The sequence below is a fragment of the Aquarana catesbeiana genome, linkage group LG08, assembly GCF_042186555.1.
Source record: "Aquarana catesbeiana isolate 2022-GZ linkage group LG08, ASM4218655v1, whole genome shotgun sequence".
Classification (NCBI taxonomy): Eukaryota; Metazoa; Chordata; class Amphibia; order Anura; family Ranidae; genus Aquarana; species Aquarana catesbeiana.
In genome coordinates, this window is record NC_133331.1 from 16,449,835 (window position 1) to 16,465,539 (window position 15,705).

The following is a 15,705-nucleotide window of genomic DNA, read 5'->3' on the forward strand; positions in this document are numbered from 1 at the left end:
TATTTCAGATTTTTGAATTTTCAGATTTTCGTTCTTATTTTTGGATTTTCATTCTTTTGAATTTTCGTTCTTATTTTCGGAATTTAGAATTTCCGATTTTTCGAATTTCTGATATTTTGAATTTTCGAATTTAGGATTTCCGATTTTTTGAATTTCCGATATTTTGAATTTAGAATTTTCTAATTTACAAATTTTATGAATATTCGAATTTGCGAATATTCAGAAAAATTAGTTAAACAGGTTTTCATTATTTCGGATATTTCTGAATTAACGAATTTGTCGAAATTTGTTAAACGAATTTGGAACTAAATGAATTGCACATGTCTAGTTTCTATGCAGAGCTGCACCAGATTTTGCACGCTCCAGTTTTAGTAAATCAACCCCAATATGTCTCTTCTGCCAATCGAATTCGAATAGTTTTCAATTTCAAAAAACTTTTCGAATTCGAATTGTTTTCCAATTTCCAAAGAGAATAAAATAGAATAGAAAATAAAGGAATAAAATAGAAAAAATAAAAATAAAAAATTCTCTATTCTATTCCTTTATTTTCTATTCTATTTTATTATTTTTGGAAAATGGAAAACTATTCGAATTCGAATCCTTTTTGAATTAGAAAAATTTTCAAATTCGAATCGTTTTCCAATTTCCAAATAGAATAAAACAGAATAGAAAATAAAAGAATAGGATAGAAAAAAAAATTAAAAATTCTCTATTCTATTACTTTATTTTCTATTCTATTTTATTATTTTTTGAAAATGGAAAACTATTCGAATTAGAAAACTTTTCAAATTCGAATAGTTTTCCAATTTCCAAAGAGAATAAAATTCTATTTTATTCTTTTTGGAAATTGGAAAACTTTTCAAATTCGAATTTGAAAACTATTTGAAATTGAGTCGAAAAACTTTTCTAATTCGAAAATTTTTCCAATTTCCAAAAATAATGAAATAGAATAGAAAATAAAGGAATAGATTTTTTTTTCTATTCTATTCCTTTATTTTCTATTCTATTTTATTCTTTTTCGAATTGGAAAACTTTTCGAATCGATTCGAAAATGAATAAACTAAACTAATTCCGAAAACAAATTTTACAAATTAAACTAATTAAACTAAACAAATTCATGTAAATAACTAATTGAAACAAAACAAATTTTTTTCATTTGCACATGTCTAGTCAGAAGGACTCGGCACTAACAACCTCCCTTCTTCCAGTCTTGTCTCTACTTTCTTGTTTCTCTAGAGTTTATATATATATATATACATACACACCCTAATCACTGCGTGCAGTGCCAATGCCCACTTCTGCCCGGGCTTTCCCCTTGTTGACCCCCAGCTGCTGGCTTCCCTCCTCTCATCTCCCCCCAGATGTTTCAGGATGGAGACTGGGGGAAGGGGCTCCTAAATATGTAATTAAACGGCCCCTTCCTTTTCTAAATGAACACAGTGAACACACTGACTCACTGTGTTCATTCATAACTGAAGCATAGTAAACTGTGTTTACTATGCTTCAGTCTGTGAATGAAGAGGAAGCCGCTCAGCACAGAGCACTTCTCATTCATTCGCTGTCCTGTGCAGCTGAGGCTGCAGAGAAAGGGGTGTGTGTCTGAGCTTTGGGGTGCACACCTTAATGCAATAGGCTGCACACACCTATGTCAGACACGCCCACTCTTTGGTTAGACACGCCCCCTCTATAATGTATTTGCACTCTCCAGTTTTTGTAAATCAACCCCAATGTGAGCCGATCACTGCAGATGATTTAGAAAAAAACAAAGAAAGAAACATAAATCGGGTTTGACTTAAAATAATAAAAAAAACCTTCAGTGGATTCTTTGGATTCGGTGAATTCCTGCCCTTGCCTGCCTAGTTACTATCCCCGATTCTTCTGAACTCTGATAAAAATGTTATTGCACGAATATTAAAAGAAGACATAGAAGAGTTGTGCGTCCTTCCTCCTAGACATCCAACTGGGTGTGTTTGATCTTCACAGGCAGTTGACATTATGGAAATGTGAAAAAGTCCAATAAGTGTGAAGGTCCTAAGAAGGGAGATGGAATACGCTGGCAATGTCCGGTATGAGAAGCATCAGGGATGGTACATCTTCAACCAAAAGGGGAAGTATATCTACTCTTACCGGAACAGGTGGACTCGAATGTCAGCGACAGTGAGTCATAAAGGCATAGATGCCGGGATCGGCAGATCGACAGAACTCCAAGGAACCCAGGGCCTCCAGACACAACTCTGAAAGGTGTTGAGGACCACCACCACGCCGGGACTGGACACAACTCCGAAAGGTTTTGAGGACCACTACCAAGCCGGGACTGGACCTTAGGCGTGGAAGGACCGACTGGACCACAAAGGAACTCTCGTCAGGAAGGTTATGCAAAGAAAAGATTCCTCCATATGGTGTAGGTCAAAAAATTGGGTTTTTTATTTCTAAAAACCGGCATACATCAAAGAGAATAAAAACTGTAATCACAGAATAAAAATGAGGGGCAATGTGAGAAGCAGCCAAGCCCGACGTGTTTTGTCCCAAAGGACTTCAACTGGGGCATACCCAATTTTTTGACCTACACCATATGGAGGTATATTTTCTTTGCATAACCTTCCGGACGAAAGTTCCTTTGTGGTCCAGTCGGTCCTTCCACGCCTAAGGTCCAGTCCCGGCGTGGTGGTGGTCCTCAACACATTTCGGAGTTATGTCTGGAGGCCCTTGGAGTTCTGTCGATCTGCCGATCCCAGTATCCATGCCTTTATGACTCGCTGTCGCTGACATTCGAGTCCACCTGTTCCGGTAAGAGTAGATATACTTCCCCTTTTGGTTGAAGATGTACCATCCCTGATGCTTCTCATACCGGACATTGCCAGCGTATTCCATCTCTGATTAGTCATCTTTTGGTGGTTGACACATATGGCCCTTCTTAGGACCTTCACACCTATTGAACGTTTTCACATTTCCATTTGTATTTCTGTCGAATTGTTTCTTTTTGTATTATTCACTCACATATTGCTATATGAGTTCACTCCCTAGCGCTACATTATTTATCATTTACTCTTTAGCATCTTTGTCACATTGTTTATGTAGCAGCTTTTCACCCTTCATTTGAGTTAGTGCAGTCATTTTCCCATTTACACAGTGTTGACATTATGGACTATTCACAGCGCAGCATTCAATCAAACCCCAGAAAACCTGTAGTAGGCACACACTCACCGCTTGCTGGATGCAAAGGTAAATCTAACATAAAAGTTCTCATTTGTATATATGCCATTAAAAAAAAAAACATAAAAAACAAATAAAAAAAACCATAACCACAACAAAAATAAATAAAATAAAATAAATATATTCAAAAATGAATAAAAAGCACAAAAGCTGAAACAGACCTCTAAAACCACAGAAAACAAAAACTATTATTGCTATAGATTTTTTAGCCCATGGTAGAAAAACTTTGAATGACCAACCTTGTATGATACTCTACTACTACGGCAGCTATATCAATATAAATTCAAAAAGAAGAATTTTTATCCCTCAATAAACAAAAAAGCAATGTATATATACAGTAGTACCTTGGATTATGAGCATAATTCATTCCAGAAGCATGCTTGTAATCCAAAGCACTTGTAAATCAAAGCGAGTTTCCCCCATAGAAATCAGTGGAAACTCAGATAATTAGTTCCAGTGTCACTACTAGGGTATGCAGTACCACATGTGGCCAGAGGTGGGGGGGGGGTGCCGGAGACCCTCGGAGATGTTCAGAGACCACTTGGAGGCACTCGGAGACATCTCCGAGTGTCTACGAGCGTCACCGGCACCCCCCCCACCTCTGGCCAAATGTGGTACTGCACATCCCCCAGGCTTGAATCCTGCTTGACAACGCTCACAAATCGAGTTAGGATTTTTTTTTTTAAAACAGCTTGTATTGCGAAATCCGAGATTTTACTGTTTATAGATAAATACATACATACAGCATATCTATATCTATAGATCTATATATACCGTACATATATATTGGCACATGCAAGCAGCTGTGTCCTTTAACTGTAGCGCTTACTTTAAAAACTGAACACATACTTAAAGAGTTACACTTCTTTTTCAGGAAAAAAAAGCAAATAAAAAAAAATATAACATATGCAATTGCGACATAAGTCATATTGTAATGGAATGTTATTTAAAATTCTCTTTCCTTGCATAATTCTCTGTAAAATGCAATATGGCAGCCTGGAGGTGTTCTGTACACAGATGTATAGAGAACGTCTCCCCCCCCAGAAATGTCATTTCCTGCTTGGTTTGTGTGATTGGCTCACTGATTTTGCCAGAAGTCTGCACTAATATACAAGTACATTTTTGGCTAGTTTGCTGTACATGGTACTATACATTACACATGGTACTACACATAATAAATGGTACTATATGTTATTTATGGTACTACTGTATACATTTCACACGATACTATACATAGTAAGTGGTACTGTATGTTATTTATGGTACTATCTATACATTACATGATACTATACATAGTAAGTGGTACTGTATGTTAGGCACCGTACACACGATCAGAAAATCGTACAAAAAATACAGATTTTCGAAGCGATCGTACGATAATCGGATAGTTCGTACAGAGCTTTCGAGAGCCGATCATGACAGTTCATCCGATATATTTTTGCATTTGGACATGCTCAAAAAATTTTTCGTACGATGTCAGATCATACGATTTTCGCCTAATCAGCACAGCTGTCGTTCGAAAATGCAATATGAATGCATTACAACACATGACATCACTTCCGATTTTTGTCTTATTCTATCGTACGAGAATTTTCATGACTTTAGTAAGCTCTTCAGATTCAATCTAAAATTAGCATGCAAAAAAAAAAGTCCAATAATCTCATCGTATGTACCGGGCATTAGTTGTGGTACTATACATTACACATGGTGCTATACATTATACACGGTAAGTGGTACTGTATGTTAGTTATAGTACTATACATTACACATAGTACTATATATTACACATGGTACTATACATTACACATAGTACTATACATTACACATGGTACTATACATTACACATGGTACTATACATGGTAAGTGGTACTGTATGTTAGTTATGGTACTATACATTACACATGCTACTATATATTATACACGATAAGTGGTACTGTATGTTATTGATAGTACTATACATTACACATGGTACTATACATTACACATGGTAAGTGGTACTGTATGTTAGTTATAGTACTATACATTACACATGGTACTATACATGGTAAGTGGTACTGTATGTTAGTTATGGTACTATACATTACACATGGTACTATACATTACACATGGTAAGTGGTACTGTATGTTAGTTATAGTACTATACATTACACATGGTACTATACATGGTAAGTGGTACTGTATGTTAGTTATTGTACTATACATTACACATAGTACTAAACATTACACATAGTACTATACATTACACATAGTACTATACATTACACATGGTACTATGCATGGTAACTGGTACTGTATGTTAGTTATGGTACTATACATTACACATAGTACTATACATGGTAAGTGGTACTGTATGTTAGTTATAGTACTATACATTACACATAGTACTATACATTACACATGGTACTATACACGGTAAGTGGTACTGTATGTTAGTTATAGTACTATACATTACACATAGTACTATACATTACACATGGTACTATACACGGTAAGTGGTACTGTATGTTAGTTATGGTACTATACATTACACATGGTACTATACATGGTAAGTGGTACTGTATGTTAGTTATGGTACTATACATTACACATAGTACTATACATTAAACATGGTACTATACATTACACATGGTAAGTTGTACTGTATGTTAGTTATTGTACTATACATTACACATAGTACTATACATTACACATAGTACTATACATTACACATGGTACTATACATGGTAACTGGTACTGTATGTTAGTTATGGTACTATACATTACACATAGTACTATACATTACACATGGTACTATACATTACACATAGTACTATACATTACACATGGTACTATACATGGTAACTGGTACTGTATGTTAGTTATGGTACTATACATTACACATAGTACTATACATTACACATAGTACTATACATTACACATAGTACTATACATTACACATGGTACTATACATTACACACGGTAAGTAGTACTATATGTTGAGTCCTTACCTGTTAGTGTCAGGTTGCTGTAGGTGTTGGAGAAATGCTCCTTCAGTAGCACCAGTTGCATTTGTGCCGCCTTCTCTCTCTGCAGCTCCAGCATGGTGTCCGGGTGCTGAGCTATTTTACATCCTTTCTGTTTGTCCAGAGAGATGTCACTGCGGACAATGTCTGCACAGGAGAAGAAATACATTTCATATCAGGAAGACACTTTGTTGTATTCATTGTAATGTTCAGTCAGTTCTGAATTCTCATAAAATGCTCTTTTCTGATAATCAGAAGTAAAGACTTGTCCCATGAGAGCCACCAATCAATGAAGGAAGCTTGTAGCTTAAGTGATAACTTTTATTGGTTAACCTTTTATTTTTATTTTTTGTATTAGTTGACTTTAAGTCATTAAAGTTGTTGTAAAGGCAGAAGGTTTTTTTTTTTTTTTTAATCTTAATACATTCTATGCATTAAAATAAAAAAACCTTTTGTGTGCAGCCCCCCCCCCCCCCCCCCCCCTGCCCTCCTAATACTTGCCTGAGCCCCCTCTCTATCCAGAAAATTTGCAGTATTGTCTCGGCTGCCCAGGACTCTCCCTCCTCATTGGCTGAGACAGCAGTGCGGCGCCCTATCACTGCTGTCAATCAAAGTCAGTCAGCCAATGAGGAGAGAAAGGGGGTGGGGCCGGGCCGCACAGAGCAGCGGTTTGGCTCGGGTGCCCCCCCATAGCAATCTGCTTGTTGTGTGGGGGGGGGGGCACTCGTCAGGAGGGAGGAGCCAGGAGCACTGAAGAGGGACCCGAGAAGAGGAGGAGGATCTGGGTTGCTCTGCCCAAAACCATTACAGAGCAGGTAAGTATAATATGTTTGTTTTTTTTTTACCTAAAAAAATGAGACTTTAGTATCACTTTAACCACTTAAGGACCGGAAGGATTTTCCCCTTTAATGACCAGGCCATTTTTTGCGATACAGCACTGCGCCGCTTTAACTGACAATTGCACGGTCGTGTGACGTTGCACCCAAACAAAATTGATGTCTTTTTTCCCCCCACAAATAGAGATTTCTTTTGGTGGTATTTGATCACCTTGTTTTTAATTTTTTGCACAGAAAACAAAAAAAAAAACTACTTTACTTCTTGCTATAATACATATCCCCAAAAAAAAATGTAAAAAAACAAATTACTTCCTCAGTTTAGGCCGCTTTGTATTCTTCTACATATTTTTGGTAAAAAGTCGCAATAAGATTATATTGATTGGTTTGCACAAAAGTTATAGCGTCTACAAACTATGGGATAGATTTTTTGGCGTTTTTTTTTTTTATTATAATTTTTTTTTTTTTCACTAGTAATGGCGGTGATCTGCGATATTTAGCGGGACTCAGACATTGCAGCGGACAGATCGGACACTTTTTTGGGATCACTGACATTTATACAGCGATCAGAGCTAAAAATAGCCACTGATTACTGCATAAAGGTCACTGGCAGGGAAGGAGTTAACACTAGGGGGCGATCAAGGGGTTAAGTGTTCCCTAGGGAGTTGTTTCTAACTGTCAGGGGGGCTGGGCTGACTGGAGGAGGAGAGAGATCGCTGTTCCTGATCACTAGGAACAGACAATCTCTCTCTCCTCCCCTGACAGAACGGGGATCTGTTGGTTTACACTGATAGATCCCCGTTCTGCCTGTCTCTGGAGCAATCGCGGGTGGCCGGCGGACTCGATGTTGGCTCCCCTCGCTCGCGAATGGGCGTGCACACGCGTGCCCACAAATCGCCATGTACACGCCCGACGTACAATAAAGGCGATTCACGCAGGGGATCCAACTTGCCGCAGTGTAACTGCGGCAGGCGGTCCGTAGTTAGTTAAAAATGTGAGCTTTGAGGATCTTCTGTACCTTCCTCAGGCTTAAAGTGACAGCTTCACAGCCTGGCACCCACTGCGCATGCGTGAGCGGCGCCGCGCACCATGATTGGCCGCTCAGTCACCTGGGACCTGTAACGGGTCCCAGATGATTGACAGGAGGGAGGGAGCAGAGCCGAGCCCTTCCTGTGCTGAGGGGGAAGTGATGTCACCAGCCCAGGCAAAGGAAGAGGCAGACTACGAGGGACCCCCTAGCAACAGGCATTTAGAGGTAAGTAAATATATATATACACAAATGTTTTTTTTTTGTTTTTTTTTAGGCACAATCATGACTTTTTTTTTTTTAGGGTGGAACACCACTTTAAGGACCGAGCCTCTTTCTGAGATTTGGTGTTTACAAGTTAAAATCAAGTTTTTTTGCTAGAAAATTATTTAGAACCCCCAAAAATGACACATTCTTTTTTCTAACACCCTAGAGAATAAAAAAGCGGCCGTTGCAATACTTTCTGTCACACCGTATTTGCGCAGCGGTCTTACAAGCGCACTTTTTTGGGAAAAAAATAAACTTTTTTTTTTAATTAAAAAATAAGACAACAGTAAAGTTTGCCCAGTTTTTATTTTTTTTTTTAAAGATAATGTTACGCCGAGTAAATTGAGACCCAACATGTCACGCTTCAAAATTGCGCCCGCTCGTGGAATGGTGGCAAACTTTTCCCCTTAAAAATCTCCATAGGCGACGTTTAAAACATTCTACAGGTTGCAAGTTTGAGTTACAGAGGAGGTCTAGGACAAGAATTATTGCTCTCGCTCTACCGATCGCGGTGATACCTCACATGTGTGGTTTGAACACCGTTTTCAATTGTGGGCACTACTCACGTATGCGTTCGCTTCAGCACGCGAGCTCGGGGGGGATGGGGCGTGTATAAAAATGTATTTATGTTTTTCTTATTTATTTTACCTTTTTATTTTTTATTTTTACACTGTTCTTTAAAAAAAAAAATAGAATAGAAAAAAAGCATGACAGGACCTCTTTAATGTGACATCTGGGGTCAAAAAGACCTCACATCTCATATTTACACTAAAATGCGATAAAAAATTAAAATAAAAAATGTTGTCATTTACAAAAAATTTTTTTTAAAAAATGGTCCTTTAAGAGCTAGGGGCGGAAGTCGGCAAGCGGTGAAGCTCAAGGTTTAGAGGCAGGAAAAAAAAAAAACCCTTCTGGTTTGTGTTTCTGATTGGAGCTTTCTGGCAGAAAAAAAAAAAAAAACGCAAAACTCTCCTAAACTATGTAAAAAAAAAAATAAATAAATAAACGCTCTATGCGTACTGCATCTCAAAGGAGCTCAAAGAAGCGGCTCCTATAGGCTTTTGAGCTTTTTTGAGCTCTCATCCTATTCTGCCTGGAAACTCCCAATGTACACACGGGCGGACTTTTCGACCGGACTTTTGATGGACTTCCGACGGACTTTCTAATGAACGGACTTGCCTACACACGATCACACCAAAGTCCGACGGATTAGTACGTGATGACGTACGACCGGACTAAAATAAGGAAGTCGATAGCCAGTAGCCAATAGCTGCCCTAGCGTCGGTTTTTGTCCGTTGGACAAGCATACAGACGAGCGGACTTTTCGACCGGACTCGAGTCCGTCGGGAAGATTTGAAACATGTTCCAAAAAGTCCGTCAGATTTTTGGACTGGAAAAGTCCGCTGAAGGTCCGATGAAGCCCGCACGCGATCGGATTGTCCGCTGGACTCGGTCCGTTGGACCAGTCTGGTCGAAAAGTCCGCCCGTGTGTACCCGTCATTAGGCTCCATGCACACTGGACGTTAAAATAATGTTATAAAAACGCCAGTAGCTTTGCAGTGAGTCTTTCAACATTTTTTAATGTTTTTGCAATAGCGTTTTTTCCAGCGTTTTCCCTCGTTAGCGTTTTTTATTTATTTATTTTTTTTTTTTTAAAAAGTTAAAAAACGCTGGTGAGCCACGTTTTTGAGCGTTTATCTACGTTTATCAGCGTTTGGCATCTTTTGTGGTAGAAAAACGACTCCTGAACGCGATTTTTTTGGCGTTCAGAAAACATCCCATAAACTCCACTGCTGATAAACATCCAAAAACGTTCATGTGTGTATGGACACAAAGGATAAGATAGAGGGGAGTTTATGAGCTGTTAAAAAAAAACGCCCAAACTCCCAAAAAACGTCCGTTTATGAGCTCCAGTGTGCATGTGCCCAAAAAAGTGCAAAAAGGCTTAAAAAAAGCTTTAAAAACGCACACGCAAAAAAAGAATAATGAACTGAGGGGTAGGGTTTGTACCTGAGCCCCATAATTCAAACAACGGGAATGAGCACACCAGCTGAGGACTGATTGGATAGATTGATAGCAGCGCAGCCATTGGCTCCCGCTGCTGTCAATCAAATCCAATTATGTGGGCGCCGGGGGGGGGGGGGGGGGGCCGAGTCCTGCTGTCTATGTCTATGAATGCAGCAACAGGACACGGGCGCGCGCCCCCAGCACAGGTGTCCACGAAGGAGAGCGCTTCTCCGACAGGGCACTCGAGAAGAGGAGGAGCCAGGAGAGGGACCCCAGAAGAGGAGGATCGGGGGGGCCACACTGTGCAAAACCAACTGCACAGTGGAGGTAAGTATAATATTTTTGTTATTTTTAGTTTTTTACAACTGAACCTTTACAACCCCTTTAAGTGGTTAAACCCACAAATGCTTTTTTTTTTTTACCACTACTTTTCCTTTATATTGGCTTTTTGACATTTACAAATGCAGCAATTTAGAAATCAGATGAAAGGTTTAGTGCTGAGAAACACTTTTTGAAAGATAAAAAGTACATTTTATATACATTTTATATAGATCAGACCAAAATGAGGGACAAATGAGGAGGAAAGAGGGACAGAGGGACATTGCTCCAAATCAGGGACAGTCCCTCGAAATCAGGGACAGTTGGGAGCTATGCAGTCTATTAGTAAATCAACCCCAGTGTGCTTAAACCAGTAAAAAATCAAATGGTTTATTAGGTTTGCTGTTCTATAATGAAAGCACAGAATGGTGTTTGTATAGGACCGCGATGTAAAGTTCTGATGGACGTCTTCTCCAGGAACATGCATAGTGACACCTGCAGGTTATAAACACATCGGAGAGAATAGGAAACGCGGAATACAAAGGACTGGGGAGAATGTCATACTTTTATTCCTGACACTTATAAAACCTGTTCAAGTGCACTTTGTAATTGAACTTAAAATTCTGATTGTAGGTTTTCCCTGTTTTAATGGCCGGGAAGACTTTGGGATCTCCCCCTTTTTTGACGCCCTTGTTGGGATTCATACCCTATGGCCCAGGGGCGGACTGATAACTCATGGGGCCCCCGGGAAATCAGAGATTATGGGTCCACACAGTATACACACACACAGTATACAATCACACAGTCATAGGCGTGCGCACAGGGTGTGCCAGGTGTGCCTGGGCACACCCTAATCGCCTTGTGTGGTGCATATTCCCCCATATTTAGACCACTGATATTTCATCACAAAATTTTACAAAATAAAATACTTTAAAAAGAATAAAAATAAAACTGCTGACACTGTCCACTGCCCTACTGACACCATCAGTACATATACACATGCATATGTATTTGAGCTTTGGGGTGCACACCCTAATGCAAGAGGCTGCGCACACCTATGCACACAGTATACACATACACAGTATACAATCACACAGTATACACATACATGTACACACAGTATACACAGACAGATGTAAAAAAAACACAGATTTATACATACTGTCCCTGGTTTTACTGAGCCTGGCAACCCTGATGGGGCCCCCGGGCAGTGCCCGAGTGGCTCAATGGTCAGTCTGCCCCTTTGTGTGATGAAAGGCTTTTACTAACTTCCAGGATGATCTTTGGTGTTGAGGGAATATTTTCTCCAAATCAATTTATTTGACATATAGGTTTATTGATTGTATTGATGGGTGTCTAGTATACGCCAAAGTTAATCTTGTAAGTACTTGTTCAATGTAGCTTTGTACCCAATGTATTTATACTGTACTGTATTTTACATTTTCAGAGGTGGTAACAGTCCCCGATGAAGATTAAATTTTATGCACTTTTCGAAACGCGTTGGAATTCTCCACTGCCTACCTTCTTTGGTCATCTGCATGGATGGTTCCCAGTAGGATTCTACCACTTCTGTCAACCACTGTGTAATATTTAAAATGCATGTACATGTGTTCTTCTTGTGTTTTTTCCATAAGAATTCCGTTTTTTATGATTCATTGTGTATTAATAAATGTATATATTTTTATATATAATTTTCCTTATTCTTTTTTAAAATTGCCTTTAAAATCCCATTTTGTTTTTTTTTTTATCTTTTGTTCCTGATCAGATTTCTGAAGACACAACCCCCGATACCAAAACCAATCCTCCTCTCCAATACAATCCCAAGACCACACCCAGCCTGATTTCTCTTCATCGAGGTTATTCTATTCATTATTTATTATACAGGACGATATCTCCCAACGCTGACCTTCCCGGCAATAAAGACAAAATCCATACAAAACGTTTAGTCCTTTAATGCCCCGTACACACGATCGGACATTGATCGGACATTCCGACAACAAAATCCATGTTTTTTTTCCCCGACGGATGTTGGCTCAATTAGAAGAGAACAAGAAGACCTGGACAGCCGCACACTGGAATGGATAAATCCGTCTTTTTATTCAAAATACAGCTGTGGGGGTGGTACAAGAATAGCTGACGCGTTTCGCACTTACACCAAGTTACATCAAACTTGTCTTGCATACACACGGTTGCACGAATCGGAATTTCCGAACGTCAAGAACGCAGTGACCTACAACGCGTCATGACGAGCCGAGAAAAATTGAAGTTCAATAGCCGGCGTGGCTCCTTCTGCTTGATTCCGAGCCTGCGTGGAACTTTGTGCGTCGGAATTGTGTACACGCGCTCGGAATTTCCGACAACGGATTTTGTCGTGGGAAGGTTTGAGATCCAGATCTCAAATTTTGTGTGACGGAAATTCCCGATGGAAAATGTCCGATGGAGCCTACACACGCGGTCGGAATTTCCGACAACAAGCTCCGATCGCACGTTTTCCGTCGGAAAATCCGACCGCGCGTACAGGGCATAAGAGAAGGTCGGTTTAACATCTAAACAAAGGTTAGTAGACCTCTCCTCACAGTGGGGTTGATTTACTAAAGGCAAACAGACTTTGCAAGTGCAGTTGCTCCAGAGCTTAGTAAATGAGGTAAAAGTTCACTTTTTATTTGTTTTATTTTTTTTGGGTGTGATTGTGTCATATGATATTTTAAGTCAATGTAGATGGATTAATGGAATAGATACAGGGAGATGCGATTAGCGGACCTCCAGCTGTGGCAGAACTACAAGTCCCATGAGGCATAGCAAGACTCTGACAGCCACAAGCATGACACCCAGAGGCAGAGGCATGATGGGACTTGTAGTTTTGCAACAGCTGGAGGTCCGCTAATTGCATATCCCTGGAATGGAAGATGTAATGTGGTCCTGTGTAAAGGACAAGGGGAAAAGGTATAGAAAAGGAAGATCGATTTAAACAATAGAAATGACAGCCCTTTATCATGGATACAAGATAATATGTATAGTAGTAAAGTATGTGAATGTATTTGTATTTGTATAAATTGTTTATAAAACTAATAAAAAAAGGACTGAAAACACTTTGCAAAGAGCACCCAATCACGTGCCAGGAGAGTTTTAAAAATGTATTTTTGCTTGCACGTGATTGGATGATGGAAGTCAGCAGAGCTTTCGCTCATTTACTAATCTCTGGAGCAAGCAAAAATCGTGTTTTTTAATTTTTTTTTAATTTTCCTAGCACGTGATTGGGTATTCTTTGCAAAGTGAAGCATTATCTCATTTACTAAGCTCTGGAGCAACTGCCCTTGCAGAGCGCACAATCTTTTTGCCTTTAGTAAATCAACCCCTATATTTTCCTTTAGTAAATCAACCTCATTGTGCTGTGTTTGTAGATCCTTGTTTTAATATTTATTATCCAACATACAATGGAGGTTGATTTACTGAAGGCAAAGAGACTGTGCACTTTGAAAATTGCAATATGCACTCTGCAAGAGCAGTTGCTCCAGAGCTTAGTAAATGCAATAAGGCTTCGCTTTGCAAAGAATACCCAATCACATGCTAGGAAAATAAAAAAAAAAATCAAAAACACAATTTTTGCTTGCTCCAGAGCTTAGTAAATGAGCAGAAGCTCTGCTGACTTCCATCAGCCAATCATGTGCAAGCACAAATGCTGTTTTTTTATTTATTTTTTTTTATTTTCCTAGCACGTGATTGGGTATTCTTTGCAAAGCGAAGCCTTACCTCATTTACTAAGCTCTGGAACAACTGCGCTATGCAAAGTGCACAGTCTCTTTGCCTTTAGTGAAATAAACTCCTTTCTAATTGAGATAATAAAGCAGAACTTTTTATCTATTTTTTATTTATATAAACGTATCCATTAAAAAAAAACTCAAGCATCAGCCCCTTCCGCTATACAGACCTATGAACAAGAGAGGCATTGGAACTGTCCGCAGTGACTACGGGAAACAAGGAAAAGCATCATTTTCTAAAAATGTACAAATCGTCTATTTCCTTACATAAAAGAGGAGGGGGGGGGGGGGGGGGGGGTCTCCGGTCCGGAGGGCTTTTATTATATCCCACACACCGCCTGACTGAAACTAAATTCAAGTTGTGTTACACTGGTGGTGGATTATTTTTTGCCTTGGTGATTATAATTAGATTAGTATTCCCTTCTCTCATACCCCGTATCAGATGGCAGTGTTCCTCTGTTTAAAGCCATAATTGTAAGCTACAGTTACAGTATTAAAAAGAGAAAAGAGATATATTAAAAATAAAATTCAAGAATATTAATGATATATTATATCTTTTTTTTTTTTTTTTTACGTTTTCGCCCATTTGTTAGAATATAAAATACATAAGCAATGAATTTATAAAAAAAATATGTGTACCGAATAAAAACCTTCTAGGTCCCTAAAATAAAAGTTTAAACATTTTTTTAGGGAGGCAAATTAGCCATGAAGGCAAAGTCAACTTTTTTTTTTTTTTTTCTTTTTCTTCCTTCCCTTTTTCTTTTTTTCCCCCTTTTTTTTTGGCAAAAAAATTGGCCGCGGCACCTTTATTGGTTTACACAATGTATTATCCGTAAGGCCCCCTTCACACTCGATTTTTTTCACACTCGATTTTTAACGCGATTTGGGAGCAGTACTACTTTGCATGACTTAAGGCGGAATTACACCCATTTGTTTTCTTCTTTTAATGTCTGTTTTATACATACAGGGGGTCCCCGGGTTACGAACAGGATAGGGACTGTAGGTTTGTTCTTAAGTCGAATTTGTTTGTAAGTCGGAACAGTACCTTTTTTAAGTGCAAATCTAGTCTCAGAGACAGGATGTAAACCCAAATCAACAGAGAAAGGCAACCGGATGGCAGGGGTGGCATGGTTAGTTCAAATATGTTTTGTTTCATTTTTTTTTTTACTTTTTAATCACTTTTTTCTATTTGTATTTATTTGTAGCTTGTCGTTTACTTTTTTTTATTTTTGTATAATTTTCTTATTTTTAATATTATTTTTCTTATTCTTTACATTTTT

At 38.8% G+C, this 15,705-nt stretch overlaps 1 protein-coding gene across 1 annotated transcript in view; it reads right to left on the bottom strand.

Annotated features, from left to right (window-relative positions):
- HPSE2 (heparanase 2 (inactive)) overlaps positions 1-15,705 on the bottom strand; it is a 329,697-nt gene that overhangs the window by 269,110 nt on the left and 44,882 nt on the right. Inside the window, exon 3 of the mRNA XM_073595103.1 lies at positions 6,201-6,362. Coding sequence (XP_073451204.1) covers positions 6,201-6,362 — 162 coding nt within the window. The remainder of the gene's footprint in view (positions 1-6,200; positions 6,363-15,705) is intronic.